Source organism: Panthera pardus, unplaced genomic scaffold, assembly GCF_024362965.1.
Source record: "Panthera pardus isolate Hobbes unplaced genomic scaffold, ASM2436296v1 HiC_scaffold_26, whole genome shotgun sequence".
Taxonomy (NCBI): Eukaryota; Metazoa; Chordata; class Mammalia; order Carnivora; family Felidae; genus Panthera; species Panthera pardus.
In genome coordinates this window covers 3,868,330-3,884,345 of record NW_026526832.1, presented here as the reverse complement: position 1 = coordinate 3,884,345, position 16,016 = coordinate 3,868,330, and the positions used below count along the sequence as shown (strand labels likewise).

At 36.4% G+C, this 16,016-nt stretch overlaps 1 protein-coding gene across 7 annotated transcripts in view; it reads right to left on the bottom strand.

Annotated features, from left to right (window-relative positions):
• ZC3H8 (zinc finger CCCH-type containing 8) overlaps positions 1–16,016 on the bottom strand; it is a 32,303-nt gene that overhangs the window by 7,597 nt on the left and 8,690 nt on the right. For 2 of the 7 annotated variants that reach the window (XM_019445144.2, XM_019445117.2), the window contains exons 3-8: positions 12,035–12,266; positions 9,618–9,751; positions 7,637–7,759; positions 6,920–7,031; positions 5,416–5,525; positions 4,249–4,297 (exon numbers count right to left, since the gene is read on the bottom strand). In XM_019445144.2, coding sequence (XP_019300689.1) covers positions 4,268–4,297; positions 5,416–5,525; positions 6,920–7,031; positions 7,637–7,759; positions 9,618–9,751; positions 12,035–12,266 — 741 coding nt within the window. In that variant the 3' untranslated portion in view covers positions 4,249–4,267. The remainder of the gene's footprint in view (positions 1–4,248; positions 4,298–5,415; positions 5,526–6,919; positions 7,032–7,636; positions 7,760–9,617; positions 9,752–12,034; positions 12,267–16,016) is intronic. The other 5 variants (XM_019445134.2, XM_019445125.2, XM_019445150.2 and 2 more) reach the window with 4 other exon arrangements.

Sequence of the window (16,016 nt, the reverse complement as noted above, 5' to 3'; positions counted from 1 at the left end):
CTCTCTGCCCCTCCTCTACTCATGCTTTCTCTCTCAAAAATAAATAAACTTAAAAAAATACAAAAATTAATTCTATTTCTCTTTACCATGAATGTATGACCCAAAAATGAAGTTTAATTCCTCTCATCAACACCATCAAAGGAAAAATACATGTAAATAAATTTAACAAAAGTGTAAACAACACACTTGTACACTGAAAAGTACAAAACTGAGAGAAATTAAGGATCTAAATTGAGATACATTCCATATTCACAGACCAGAAGATTCAATTAACACTGTAATTTTCCACAGATCAACGTAATGTTTGTCAAAATTCCAACACAGGTTTTTTGCAGAAATTTACAAGCTGATCTTGAAATTTATATGGAAAAGCACAAGACACTAAATTAGCCAAAACAATCCTTGAAAAGGTGAACAAAACCAGACAGCTTCTATTTCCTTATTTTAACACATAGTATAAAGCTATAGAATCACAAGACACTATCACAAGACAGTGTGATAACATATAAGGGTAAACATACAGAGCAACAGATAAACATATAGAGCCTAACATATAACATATAAAGATACACATATACAACAACAGAACACAACTGAAAGTCCAGAAAGAAATTTTTACATTTATAGTCAATTGATTTCTGACAAAGATGCCAAGGCAACTCACTGGGGAAAGGGCAGTCTTTTTTTTTGAAATGCGGCTGGGACAATGGGATATCTATATGCAAAAAGAAAAATTTAGATCCTTAGACCACACTTTTCTCAAGAATTCAAAATGAATTATAGACATAAATGAAAGAGCTAAAACTATAAAAATTTTTAGAAGAAAACATAGGTGAATCTTGTGATCTTGCGTTAGAATTTTTAGATAGAACCTCAAAACCATGATCCATAAAAAAAAAAAAATACACTTAGGGCATCAAAATTAAAATGTTCATGCTTTAATAGACACTATTTTAAAAATATAAGCACAAACTGGGACAAAAAGACAAAGTCACATATTGGGACAAAATATTTCCAAATTATATATGTGATAAAGGACTTGTATCCAACATATAAGAACTCTTACAACTCAACAGTATGAAAATGATCCGATTAAAGAATGGGTAAAGATCTGAATTGACCAATGGCACATGAAAAGATGCTTAACACCAGTAATCATTAGAAAAATGCAAATTACAACCATAATGAGATACCACCTCACTAGAACAGCCACAATCAAAACAACTGACAGTAACAAATGTGGGTGAGCATGTGAAGAGACTAGAATCTTCTTACATTGCTATCTGGGATGCCAAATGATGCAGCCACTTTGGAAAACAATGTGGCAGTTCTTAAAAAGTTAAAAATACATTTACTGTAAGACCCAGAATCTCCAAAACATACAATGGAATAATGGGGGCAATTTTATATGTGTACACACACACACACACACACGTGAGATCGGGGTGCCTGAGTGGCTCAGTTGGTTGAGCATCCAACTCTTTCTTGATTTTGCCTCGGGTCATGATCCCAGAGTCGTGAGAACAAGCCCTGCATGGAGCCTGCTTGGGATTCTCTCTCTCTCACTCTCTCTGCCCCTCTCCCCCACTCACATACACACTCTCTCTCTCTAAAAATAAAAAATATATAAATCTTTAAAAAAATAACAAAGTTTCTTTAAAACAAAAAGTGATCTATGCTAAGGCATGAATGAATCTCAAAAACATCATACAATGTGAAAAGAATTAGAAGCAAAAGACCACATATTAAAGTTTATACGAGATGCCCAGAAAAGGCAAATCTAGAAATAGTAAGATCAGTGGTTACCTACAACTGGATATGGGACTGGGGAATGACTTAAAATGGGCCTAAGGGATCTTTTGGGGGATGTCAAAAACATTCTAAAACTGGATTTGGTGATGTCACACAACTTTTAAATTTACCAAAAAGTATTAAATTTTACACTAAAAACAAGTGAAAACTATATCAAAGTAAGTAAAAGGGCCCAAAATAGCCAAGCCATTCATGGAGAACAGCATTAGAAAAACTATCAAAGTATATAAAATCCAGTAAAACTACAGTAATTAAGACAGAGTATTAAAGAAAAAAAACAAATGAAGCAGAACAGATACCCCAGAAATAGATCTTTGTCTGAAGGAAACTTATCTATACCAGAGGGACCAGGCATTACAGATCAGTGGGGAAAGGGCAGTGTTTTCAGTTGAATGGTATGGAGAGAATGCTTATCCATATAAAGAAAGAGAGGGAAAATAAGGTGTTAAAAAAGAAATCAGTTAGTTTTAATTCTTCTCATCTCCCACTAGCCACAGCCACTCTTTTTCATGTAATTTAGCGGCTCCTCCTACATGGAAACTACAAGAGTGTACTTCCCTACTTTCCGACTTTGGACTTGGCTATGTATCTTACTTTGGCCAATGGGTTGTGTGTAAATGTGATGATACAAACAGCCTTGAGCTTCTGCCAATGCTGTGAGAAGAACACATCCCAGCTAGCCCACTGATGCCAGGAGGAGACTGAGACAAACATGGGCCAGAACCATCCTGGTCAACCTGCTTTAAGAAGCAGAGCCAACCTAGCCAAGGCCAGCCCAGATCAGGCTATTCCCAGCCAATCTGCAGATGCACAGAAAAAAGAAATGTTTATTTTTACATGCTGAGAAGTTTGTGGTTGTTAACACCATTAAATTAGCAACTATTACCAGGTACTTTTTTTTTTTTTTTTAATTTTTTTAAGTTTTATTTATTGTTGAGACAGGGAGAGACAGAGCATGAATAGGGGAGGGTCAGAGAGAGGGAGACACAGAATCTGAAGCAGGCTCCAGGCTCTGAGCTGTCAGCACAGAGCCCAACGCGGGGCTCGAACTCACGGACCGCGAGATCATGATCTGAGGTGGGCCACTTAAACGACTGAGCCACCCAGGCACCCCACCAGGTACTTTTTTCAAAGGAGTAAAAAATAAATGTAAAAAGCAAAACCCCAAAACTTAAACAGATTGCCAAAATAAGCAATTCTGCTCCCAGAGGCACCTCAGAAAAAGTGAAAAGACAGTTTACAAAATGGGGAGACCTGCCACACATACCTCACAAAGGATTATATCAGGAATATGTAAAATCAATTTAAGGACAGTCCAGCCCAATAGAAATGTAAGCAAAAAACACTAACAGACATTTCACCAAAGATGAAACTCAAAAGCTAGCAAGCATAAGAAAAGACGCTGAGCTTTATGAAAATAAAGCTATGTGACATCACTTTTATGCCCAATAAACTGGTAGAAAAAAAAATTAAAGACTTGACAATACAAAGTATTGGCAAGTATAGAGTAAAAGGATTTATTTTACACAGTTGACGGGAATACAAACCATTCTAACTACTTTCGAAAAGATTAGTATTGTTTTAAAATTTTAAGATACAATTCTACTCCTTGGTTTATAACCAAGATAACTTACACACATTTACGTCAAAAGACATGTATGTTATTAGATATATTAATTACACATTATTAGCAATACTTTATATTTAAAATATTGAAAATAACCTAAATGTCCATCATTAGTAGAATGTTTAAGTAAATGTTAACATATTTACAGAATGAAATGCTATGTAAAAGTATAAATTAATGAATAAGAGCTTTGTGGGTCTACATGAACGAATCTTAGAAACATAATGTTGAGTGAAAATACCAAGTCACCAATAAATACACAGAATACTTGTTTAAAAAAAAATCCAAACTGGTGGGGATCCTGGGTGGCTCAGCAGGTTAAGCATCTGACTTGATTTCGGCTCAGGTCATGATCTCACAGTTCATGAGATTGAGCCCCATTGGGCTCTGTGCTGAGCCTGCTTGGGATTCTCTCTCCCCTCTCTTTGCCCCTCCCCCAATGCTCGCTCGTTCACTCTCTCTCTCTCAAAATAAATAAGCATTTAAAAAAAAATCCAAACTGTTTAAATAAAATCCAAACACAAGCAAAACTAAATACAGTATTTAGTGAATCGCATACATTGGCGAATCTACATAGAAACAAGAGGAGAATAAAAATACAAAAGATAGTGACAAACAGAGGGAAGCAGGTCCAAGGAGACGGGAGATATATATCTATGTATATGTATCAGATATTTTATAATTTTTTAGCAGGGGAGGAGAAAGAAAAAGATTTCTATTTTAGAAAATGGAAAAGCCCTATGTTTCCATGCCAATTTCTAGAGGTGTTTCAGAGAAATAAAAGGAAATGTGCTAAATTCTAATTTTACCTTTTTCATACCTTTATTTTCATGATGACTTCTTCTCAGTATCCAAAACCTAATATGAAAAAAAACCACACATTTTTATGCATCAATATCAAATTCAGGTACATCATAATGGTCTTGTAATTTTCTAATGATTCCAATACTATTTATCCTAGTAATTATAATACCGTAAGAACAACTGAAACATAACTTTTACATCTCTTTTTTCCATATATATTTCATACTAATAACAAAATACTTGGTATGACTTTTTTTTTTTAAGTTTATTTATTTTGAGAGAGAGAGAGAACGCGCACATGTGAGCAGGGCAGAGAGAGAGGGAGAGACAGAATCCCAAGCAGACTCTGAGCCATCAGCACCAATCCTGACATGGGGCTCGAACTCAGAAACTGTGAGATCATGTCCTGAGCCAAAATCAAGAGTCGGATACTTAACTGACTGAGCCACCCAGGTGCCCCTTGGTATGACTTTTAATTCCAGGGTAAGCCTTCATATTTTACAACATAAAAATATCCATAAATAAGCACCTCTGACTTTCTCATATTTGCACACACTCAAGAGAACTTCTGCCACAAGATGATATGGCTTGGTTCTAGAAGAATCTTTCATTTTCGCTTAAATTTCAATTTAATTTTAAAGGCACAGACTCTAACTAACATATGGGAGATGAAAGAATATAAATTACTATTTTTTCAATTATCTTTCCTCACTGACTGGAAGAACATTTGAAGAAAACTTTGAAATAACTATTTAAGGATGCTATGACATAACTTTAAAACATTCATCACACAATGATTCTTAGCTTTCCTTCTAAGAGTATAACAGGAGTACTAGTTCTCCTATTTGCTTTGTTTTCCTTTGGTTAGCTTGGCTACTAAGGTTACTAACTACTTTGAAAGTTTTAAGAACATTCCAATTTATACTTATTGCTTGCATAAGTATAACGTTCTTACCAGCAATAAGTATATATTTTCCTTTAAGCTACAAAAAATATATATACAAATGAATAATTTTCTAAACAGAATTAAATTCTAAGATTGTCAATCCTAACATATCCCAAATGGTAACCTATGAGGCATTCTCCTTAAAGAATAGTATGTTTCCAAATTCTTGCCCTTAGTTCAAACATATTCTTTAAAAAAGAAAAACAAAAATTAAAATTCTACTTACTTTGGCCAACAATTCTTGTGTTTCAGGAGTCAGTGGAGCATGTGAAAACTTGCAATAGTCACCCTGATAACATTTTGTTCCTGTATGGTAAAACTTGCAAGGATATTCATGTAACCCAAGTGTTAAGGAAGAGAACAATTTTAATCCAACTAAAATAATTTATAATTTATTAACTTTATGTTCCCTGTATAAAGGCCTTTCCTCCTAGTAGAAACACTAAATTCTCTATTTAAAATATGATAAATTATGAATTGAACTATATGAAACATCTAATTTTAGGATAATTATAATAAATCAAGTTTATTGGCTATCACATGAAACTTTCCCTTCATATTCATTTTTATAATAAATTATAGGTCTGTTTCAATGACGTAAGGAAAGTTTGTGTGTTTTAAATACTTTAAGAAATGTGATTATTATTTTTTTATAATTTTTTTAAGTTTATTTATTTATTTTGAGAAAGAAAGAGAGAGAGCATGAGCAGGGGAGGGGCAGTGAGAGAAGGGGACAGAGGATCTGAAGTGGGCTCAGCAGAGAGCCCCAATGTGGGGCTCAAACCATGAGATCATGATCTGAGCTGAAGTTGGATGCTTAACCAACTGAGCCACCCAGGCACCCCAGAAATGTGATTATTTTTAAGGCATTCTTTTGGGGTAGAGGCAATAAAGCCAATGACGATGATAGGTTTTACAAATCTGGATCCTTTATATATTAGGTTTATTTAAAATAGAATGAACTTAAACAACTTCAACATTGTTTTCTAGAAAAAAAACTCTCAAGTTAGAGTTTGAGATTCCCTATACTGCATGACTGAAGGAAAACAACTTTTGTGGTACCCAAAGGTGCTATTACCATAAAATTTTTATGTTCTATGTTTTTACAACCTGTCTGTACCATTTGCATTAAAGAGTTAAGGTTATTCTCCAAATTAAAGGACAATTCAGTACAGACTATACAGAAAACAAGTACTCCCAAATGACGCCTTTTTTTTTTTTTTTTTTTTTTTTTTTTTTAAACAAAGTAACTCATATGAGGGTGCCTAGCTGGCTTAGTTGGTAGATCATATTACTCTTAATCTCAGGGTTGTAAATTCAAGTCCCACGCTGGGGGTACAGATTACTTAAATAGAAAATCATTAATAACAACAAAGTAGTTGTATATGTGTATATACACATACATAGCTATATCTCTATGAACATAGATATAATTAGTTAATGTCACAGCAGAAATTCTGAGTCTTTCTGTGGGTTGAATAGGTCTCATGAACCTGCTGCTATGCTATCCAAGTGAAGGATCTTCATTTGAGAGAATTATTAGAGAATCCATCTTTTCTTTCTTGGGGAAAAAAAAAATCACACAATTTAACCACTTTGATATCGATTTGGGCTTGGGTAACATAATTTTGCCATAGCTAAAACACGGGTTTTATTCAAAATTATACATACTTAAAATGTTCATGTAAATATTTATAAAAAGTAAAATTATATCTTGTGATAAAGGATATTATGCAAATACAGACAATTTTCACCTCTGGTACAATATCCTTGTACATAAAACTTGCACATTTCCTTTTTCTTCTCTATCTCTGCATCATGATCAAATTTACACTGGTCTCCCTGGGCGAAAGGAAAGAACAAGGACAAGCCATTATTTCTCAGTTAAGTCATGCAGTTCCTACTAATCTTAAAATAAGCAAATGGTTCCAGAAAAAAATCTGAGAAGCCCTACAGTCTAATTCTTAACGAGCTATCGTATAACCACTCCACATGTATCTGCTTAAAATCTTGTTACATCCTAAACCTTTTTAACACAAAGTATTTTTTTAAAAAAAATGCTTATTTATTTGATAGAGAGAGCCTGAACATGAGCAGGGGAGGGGCAGAAAGAGAGGGAGAGAGAGAATCCCAATCAGGCTCCACAGTGCCAGCACAGAGCCTGCCACCAGGGCTCAATCCCACGAACTGTGAGATCATGAGCTGAGCTGAGATCAAGAGTCAGCAGTTTAACTGACTGAGACACCCAGGTGCCCCTAAAAAGTATCTTTTTTAAACATAAAATAATACTTCAGTAAAGCTTTCTAACTGAACCTTTTCCAGAAGGAAAGAGTTATAAAATGTACAGGTATGCTTTTAGAGTATCCAATGGAGACAGGAGTTGGCTTTTGTACATTTTTGCTATACCTTACATTTTAGTATATTTTTGCTTACGCAGTTTTTTATACCTTAATACATTTCCTTTCAAGAAAATATTTACAAACTTGTTTCCCCTTGCGTTCCACTGTATGTTGGTTGATGAATCCCTGACTCATTCTCACATGCTGCTGCTTCTCTTTCGGTTTACCATCCTTTGAAAACAAAAACAAAGAAGTAAATGTGAGAAATATAAATTTAAATATTTTATTCCACTGCACAAAATTATTTTGACCACCTTTAAAACATTAAAAAGTGACTCTTCTAAACTGGCCTACATGTGTAAGATTTGGACTTTTGCACATCAGTTGAAAAATAAATGTTCTGCCAATTACAACAGAATTCCAGCACTCAACGTGTTTGGTCAATTTGAATTATTTTACTATACTTTGCCCTTATTTTTAAAAATTGAATAAGCAATTTTTTAAAATGAAAATGCTGCTACTTGTGATAAAAAATGAAATCCGGGAATAAGGCTCTTGAGAACGACGGAGACAAAACTGGAGACTGTAAGGTAAACCGAAAGCGGTATACTCTTTAAGTTCAATGAGATGCTCACTGGGTGAGAGCGGAGAATAATAACCAGCTCTATCTAGTAAACAAATATAACCTCAAAGATGGCAACAGAGATATAAAAACAAAAGGTGACCTTTATATAAAAACAAAAGGGGAATCTCATAATACATTTTAGCTCTTTAATTTTTTTTTTTTTTTCAACGTTTTTTATTTATTTTTGGGACAGAGAGAGACAGAGCATGAACGGGGGAGGGGCAGAGAGAGAGGGAGACACAGAATCGGAAACAGGCTCCGAGCCATCAGCCCAGAGCCTGACGCGGGGCTCGAACTCACGGACTGCGAGATCGTGACCTGGCTGAAGTCGGACGCTTCACCGACTGCGCCACCCAGGCGCCCCACATTTTAGCTCTTTAGAAACCTAAACCATTTTAGCACCTTAACCTGTGGTACAATTTACATACAATGTCTTCATCCCAAACTTCTGAACATGTTTAGGAATTAAATATGTGCAAAGAAGAGACCTGACTACATTTACGTGATCTGCTTTGTAATGACGTTAAATTTCTACTTAACACCATCAAAATTATGTGTCCAATATGTGCCAGTTTAAATCTTTGGTTTTATTTGACTATGTTATTAAATTCTAACACAGGTTTACAATTTGCTACTCATGTAGAAGGGCTGTCAACTTTAGCTAAATAATCATTTGAGTCCATGTAAACCAAATGAAGGGAATACCAACAGGGTCAGGAGATACAGGCTGTGGCCTGGCCCTGTGTGACTGAGCAGACACCTGAACCCCCAGGGCTTCAGAGTCCTCATTTGTAAAATATGGAAACATATATAAATATGTTTCAATCCATAATATTTGGTATTTCTAATATTTTACCACCCCTGACTCTTGTCTTCTGGACCCAGCCTAACAAAAAAATTTGTTTAAAACACCTCAGAAAAGCAGAGTCCAGAGGAGTCACTTACTATTCTACCCTGATTACATCTGCAGACCAAGGAAGAGGAACTTCTACAAAGCAAAATCAAAACACCAAGCGGATAGGGGGTGTTTTGTAAGCCAATGCTCAGAAATATTCATTTTTAATTTCCAGAGGGGAGACAAATACTGATAGACCAGGAACCGCACTCATAGCAACTCTGTAAGACTCTGTGACCTTTGAAGTGTTCTCTGGGCTACTTTACCTTCTCCCTGCTCCTCCTGCTTTTCCAGTCTCTGACAGTACAACACTGCAAAATCAAGGGACTTGTGTGCACGTATTCAGGTAAACAGGTTCAACGTTAAGGCTTAACACAGGTGCTGGCAGCTCATGAGGGAGAGGGAAGGAGCTGCAATAGTGACAAGGAAGAATGTGGAGAGCCAACTGATGGTGAGAGGAGATTTTTCACCGTCAGAGAACCCTCGTTTTATGGCTTGCCACTGAGGTAGGTGCAAGATGAATATCCTGCAGCATGTAGGCGTTCTCCTACGTGCCCATACTCTTGTACCTGTTCCTGTGAGCCACTGTTCCTCAGTGAAGCGTTGGATCCTTTGTGTCCGGCGCCAGGCCATTTTCGCTTCATTTTCTTCTGTTTACCATTTTTCTGTACAGCTTTAAGGTTTTTATTTTTTTGTTTAACAACTAAAAACAAAAAAGTTAATTCTGTTTAAATCTTAAACATTAAATTAAATCTTAAAATGCTTAATTTTAATTTATGATGACATAAAAGTACAATGGCAGTTTACTTTAAAATTTTTTTAACGTTTGTTTCTTTTTGAGAGGGAGAGAGAGAGACAGAGTGTGAGTGGGGGAGGGGCAGAGAGAGAGGGAGTCACAGAATCCAAAGCAGACTCCAGGCTCTGAGCTGTCAGCACAGAGCCCAACGTGGGGCTCAAACTCATCAACCAGGAGATCATGACCTGACCCAAAGTCAGATACTTAACTGACTGAACTACCCAGGCACCCCGGCAGTTTACTCTTAAGTGCATTCTGGGGCGCTTGGGTGGCTCAGTCAGTTGAGCATCTGACTTTAGCATGGATTATGATCTCATGATTCATGAGTTCAAGCCTCACATTGGGTTGTGCTTTGGCAGCTCAGAGCCTGCTTCAGATCCTCTGTCTCTCTCTCTCTCCTCCTCCCCTGCTCGCTTGCGTGCTCTCTCTTGCTCTTAAAAATTAATAAAATAAACACCTAAAAAAAAAAAGTACATTCTATAATAATCCAGGAGGAGTTCTCCACTGCTCACTGAGTGAAAAGTGGTACGATGCTGACCTTTCTGGAAGCTCTGGGATTAAGAGACCAAAAGGAGAATTAATATATTCTGGATCCCCAATTCACTCCTTATGAAAATAGATAAGGTAGGGAGGCCTGGGTGGCTCAGTCGGTTAAGTGTCCAACTATCAGTTTCGGCTCAGATCATGATCTGGCAGTTTCATGAGTTCAAGCCTCACATCAGGCTGTGTGCTGATGGTGCGGAGCCTGCTTGGGATTCTCTCTCTCTCTCTTTCCCTCTCTCTCTGCCTCTCCCCTACTCATGCTGCCTCTGTCTCTCTCAAAATAAATAAACAAACTTAAAAAAAATTTTTTTTAATAGATAAGGTATAGTCAGGAAGAAAGAAAAGCAAGATAATTAATGAAATCAATCTTGCTTGCCACCAGCCAGATCCTTTTGAAGTGTTCAGAGTATAATGGAGCTAATTAGGAACTGCCATAGCACTATAAAAGCAAAACCTTCAAACGTTTAAAATGACCTCTTACACTACTGTCAGAGTTTTCACTGAAAACATTTTATATATGAGTGCCTGGCTGGCTTAGTTGGTAAAGGATGCAACTCTAGATCTTGGGGATGTGAGTTTGAGCCCCACACTGGGCAGAGTGTTTAATTTAAAATAAAAATGGGGCGCCTGGGTGGCGCAGTCGGTTAAGTGTCCGACTTCAGCCAGGTCACGATCTCGCGGTCCGTGAGTTCGAGCCCCGCGTCAGGCTCTGGGCTGATGGCTTGGAGCCTGGAGCCTGTTTCCGATTCTGTGTCTCCCTCTCTCTCTGACCCTCCCCCATTCATGCTCTGTCTCTCTCTGTCCCAAAAATAAATAAAAAACGTTGAAAAAAAAAAAAATTAAAATAAAAATAAAAACAGATTAAAAAAAAGAAAAAGAAAACATTTTATATAGATTAAATTTATCTATAGACCGATTTTAAACAAAAAAACATTTCAAGAGAAAAAAAGCAGTAAAATAAGAGGACTAATTTTGTTTACCATGGTCATTTGTCCTCATATCTATGACTAAACTTTATCTGATTAATCTAAAAGAATATTATTTCTGAGTTTAGTCTGGCATACCACTATAACAGATATGAAATCAATCCCTCCCTAGAACACAGCAATACAAACAGGCACATCTTGTCCTTCATATATACAGAGGCAAAGGATTTAGCATTCTCCCTTTCAAAGCAGTCATGGCCTTTGATAACCCTGCTGTACTTTCCTCCTATAAACTAAGCATTTGTACACCAAATGGCCAGGTCTCAGGGGGGGTCTCCGGCCATGCAAGCTCACATCTGGTGTATAGCTCCATGGAGGGGCACCAGGGTAGCTCAGTCAGTTAAGCATTTAACTCTTGATTTTGGTTCAGGTCATGATCTCACAGTTCATGAGATCGAGCCCCAAGTCAGGCTCTGTGCTCACAGCACAGAGCATGCTTGGCATTCTCTCTCCTCTCTCTGTCCCTCCCCCTCGCAAAGTAAATAAACAAAAATAAATAAATAAATAAATAAATAAATAAATAAGATCCATGGAAAGCAGATCTTCCTATGAAATAAAATGCAAGAGAAAACTCCCCCCCTCCCCAAACCCCAATCTGTATATGGACAACTGTGATGCTTCTCTAGATAAACACAAAATGACAAAACAGTCTCACCCTTACCTTTCTGGGTGTCCTTCACTCCCTCTTTCTTCAATTCTTCAGGAAATGGTAAGGATTGAGCAGCATTTGCCATTTCTTTAGCTTGTATATACTGCTGAAGCTCTTTAGCAAAAGTATCTTCTGATTCCTGACTGCAGGTATCATTATCACTATATACATCATAGTCCTTACTTCTTGATTTTCTATGTAGCAATTTCTTCGGTGATGCTGTAGAGTTCCCCAAGTGCCTAAACTAAGTAAAAATTAAATTTTCAATTTTAAAAACCTAGCATAATTCAACGCAATCTGGTTATAAAGAAGAAATAAAGACCAGCCATGAACTGATCATTGTTGAAGTTGGGTGATGGGTATACAGGGGTTCATATACTTTTCTTTCCACTCTTACATACTTAAAATTTTCCAGAATTAAAAAAAACATAAACAAAAAACACAACATATTGTCCTTGAAGAAAACTTAACACAAGATTCTGAATTTGTACACTAGATGTACTCTACTGAATTAAAGACGAAACCCCCAAATCTTAATTATTTGATATAATTTTATTTGATTGAATTATAGTATTACAATTCACATTTTATTTCTCCCTTTGCATCCCTTTGCATACTTTAAATGGTTTAATTCAATAACTCATCATTTCATAAAAGAACAAGTAAACTGTAATGGCCCAAGTGAAAATCTATACTACACTAAGATATATCACAGCTAGCGAAGTCCATTATTTTTCCTGTAACTCACAGCATTGGTGGCAGAGAAGGTGGCAGCACTGAAAACAAGGAAGAAAGAACTGCCCCGTTCTCTATAATCAAGTTAATTTTACTTTCAGAAATAGTTTTCTAACACTGTTGTTGCAGCTGCCCCAAGGCGACAGATGCAAACACTGGCACCCACACTGGAAGAGCAAGCCAGGTAAGGCAACTGACCCTGGGTCAGCCTGAGATGATCACAGCAGACAACTTAAAGTACTCTGAATTAAAGTACCAGAATTCCCTAGTATTGGTTATATAGGTATTTATACTCGATAACCCAGGTGGATCAAGTTGTATAATTATAGTTACTATATATGATACATTTTAATTAAGGTTTATTTTAAAAAGTCCAAGTGTCAAAGGGCTCCTGTTTTGATATCAAGAAGAGATGACATGTCTACCATTAAATTGGCCAATGATCCTGCTCCAGAGCATGCTTTGGGGCCTGGTCTCTTACCTACTTTCTTATAACTGATCAAGGCAGCAGACTCAAACAAACCAGAAGACTATTATAAAATATACTAAGTGGCCCAATTTAATGGTTTACCTTTGATGGTTAACTTCAAAGCTAGGAGTCGTACCACCAGAGGATTTATCGTAGGCTTACAAAAGGACTTTGCTCCCTGCCTGAAGAATCCAAACAAGTGGAGAAAGTTTCCTAACCTGACAGTGGCCTTAATGTACACCTCATCTTCATTACACCAGACAAGACTACCACCAATCCAACAATCATCAGGCCACCAAGTTCCTGGTCTCCAAGTTTTCAAGAAAGAGCACCTTTTAAAACTAAAGCCATAGAATGAACTTGTAAATGTATCTTCTTCTAGTCAGGGGTTGGCAGGTATCAGCCTGGCCTCTTGTTTTTGTAAATAACGTTTTGCTGGAACACAATCACACCCATTCATTCACTTCTCTGCTACCTGTGGCTTAGTTGTGACAGAGACAATATGGCTCACAAAGTCAAAATGATGCACTAGCTGGTCCTTTATAAAAAGTTGGCCAATTTCTGTGATAATTATGTTTACCTTGGTTTTCGCCTTTAATTTTATTTAATGGGCACAGGGAGAATCATCCAATTATGCAACAGCTTCGCGAAGCTTAGTCAAACACACAGGAAATTCTATTCAACGTAACTGAATCAAAATATTACAATGATCCAAATGAATAATTAAGTGCTCCCTCACACACAAAATATGTACCAAAGCAGACCCCTTTTAACAGGTAATAATATGTCTGATTCATTTGTATTAAATGAAAAGATGAGACGACTTGGCAACATGAATAAAACCAGGAAGATCATCATGTTGTTTTTTATACATTAGAGATGAGCACTCCTAATGGATATGATTACTCTTAGAGAGCAATGATATACACAAAATACAAATGATTGCTTTAATACTTTTCTTCATGCAGCTAGCTATAAACTCCTTGCTTTGATATTTGTTGTTCTCTATGTAATTTAGAAAGCATATAAATACACCATATAACTTTTTTCCCTTCAGTGAAGGAGTCTAAATAAAAATTTTTTTAAGCAAAAGATTTTTAATTTAGGATGATTTATTGAACTAGTGTGGCCTCCTGAAAGTCCACAGAAATAAAAGTATAGAAATGTAAAAACAGTTCCATATTAGTGGGGGTGGGGGGGAAATGAAGTACATTCATCAGTAATTGAGAAAAGTTTAACAAATTATTGGCAAACATTTGAAAAACAAAAAGCAAATGATAACTGGGAGGCTGGGCTTACGTTGGTGTGTGAGAAACGGGGCTGTAAATGAGGATGAATTAAAATTCTACATAAAAACAGACAAAGCTATTGTTAACAAATTCTCTCTACCCTACTCCTCACCAGAACACATACAAACAAAAATTTACCCTGGGCAAAAAAGAGAATAAAGAAATTGAATAAAATGTCTGATAAAAGCCAAGTCTTGTTACCTGGGTACTAAGACCCCAGGATGAAGTCCTCCACATTCTGGCATTTGAGAGCAACCCCCACCAGAAATATACTCCATCCACTCAACCTACAACAGGAGTTCTACCCCACTATCCAGAAGAGATCCGCCCACTGGGGTCTATGGACAGAATTCAATGAACTTGAATGGCAATAAAAATCACACATTATTTGCATCATCAACCCTTAAGTTGACATTTAGCATCTTCCTGTTGTGAAACACAGGCCAACAAACAGCAGTAGTATCAGCAGTACCAGCAACTGTCACTAATAGAATCATAGTTACTTTCATATATCACCTTATAGTTGTTGCAAATCTCAAAATATCTTTTATGTTCATCACTATATCAAAGCTACAATAATTAGACCTGTTGGACCTTATTATTTAGTACATTAATAAAGAACATATTACTCTTTTCCCATTTTATTTTGATTACTATATTTCAATAAAATAAATTTCCTTTGTAATCCAACATATTCTATTTTATTCACTTAAAAACATTATTCTGAGAAGGGACCCATGGGCTTCACCAGACCGCTGAAAGGGATGCATAGCACAAAGCAGGCTGCAGGAAACCCACTTATCCACACAGCCCACTCATGTACAGAGAATGTCCAGTCAAGCTTCCCATCTGGACAAAAGGCCTACAGAGACACAGACCCGGCAACACACCAGTTTAGGCCGTCCATCAACTCCAGGCCTATCTTAAATCAAGGGACAATGAAGGCACAAAACACATGACAGAAATCTAGAGCAGGTGTCATTAAGCTATGTTCCCGGGCCAAATCCATCTTGCCACTTATTTCTGTAACAGCAAGCTAAAAATGGTCTTTAGAATTTTTAAACGTTTGAAGAAAAAAATCAAAATAATATCTCATGACAATGAAAATTATATAAAATTCAAATTTCAACACCCATAAATAAAGTTTAATGGAACACAGCCACACTCATTCATTTACATATTATACTAGATGCTTTCACACTACAATAGCAGAGCTGAGCAACAGCAGAGTTGAATAGTTGCAAAAGAGACCATAAATAGTTGCAAAAGAGACATTCAAGACATTATCTATTTAAAAAATGCTAGAAAGCTATAACATCAAAACAAAGAACAAGAAAGAACTCTTGAAAAATTATGAGAAACCAAGAGTTAGAAAATGGATGCTTAAAAAAGACGTAATTTATAATAGCCTCATCAAACATCTAGCAATAAACCTAACAGAAGGTATGTAAGATACCTACAAAGAAAAGTATCATATACTGTTGAGAGAAATTATAGAGGA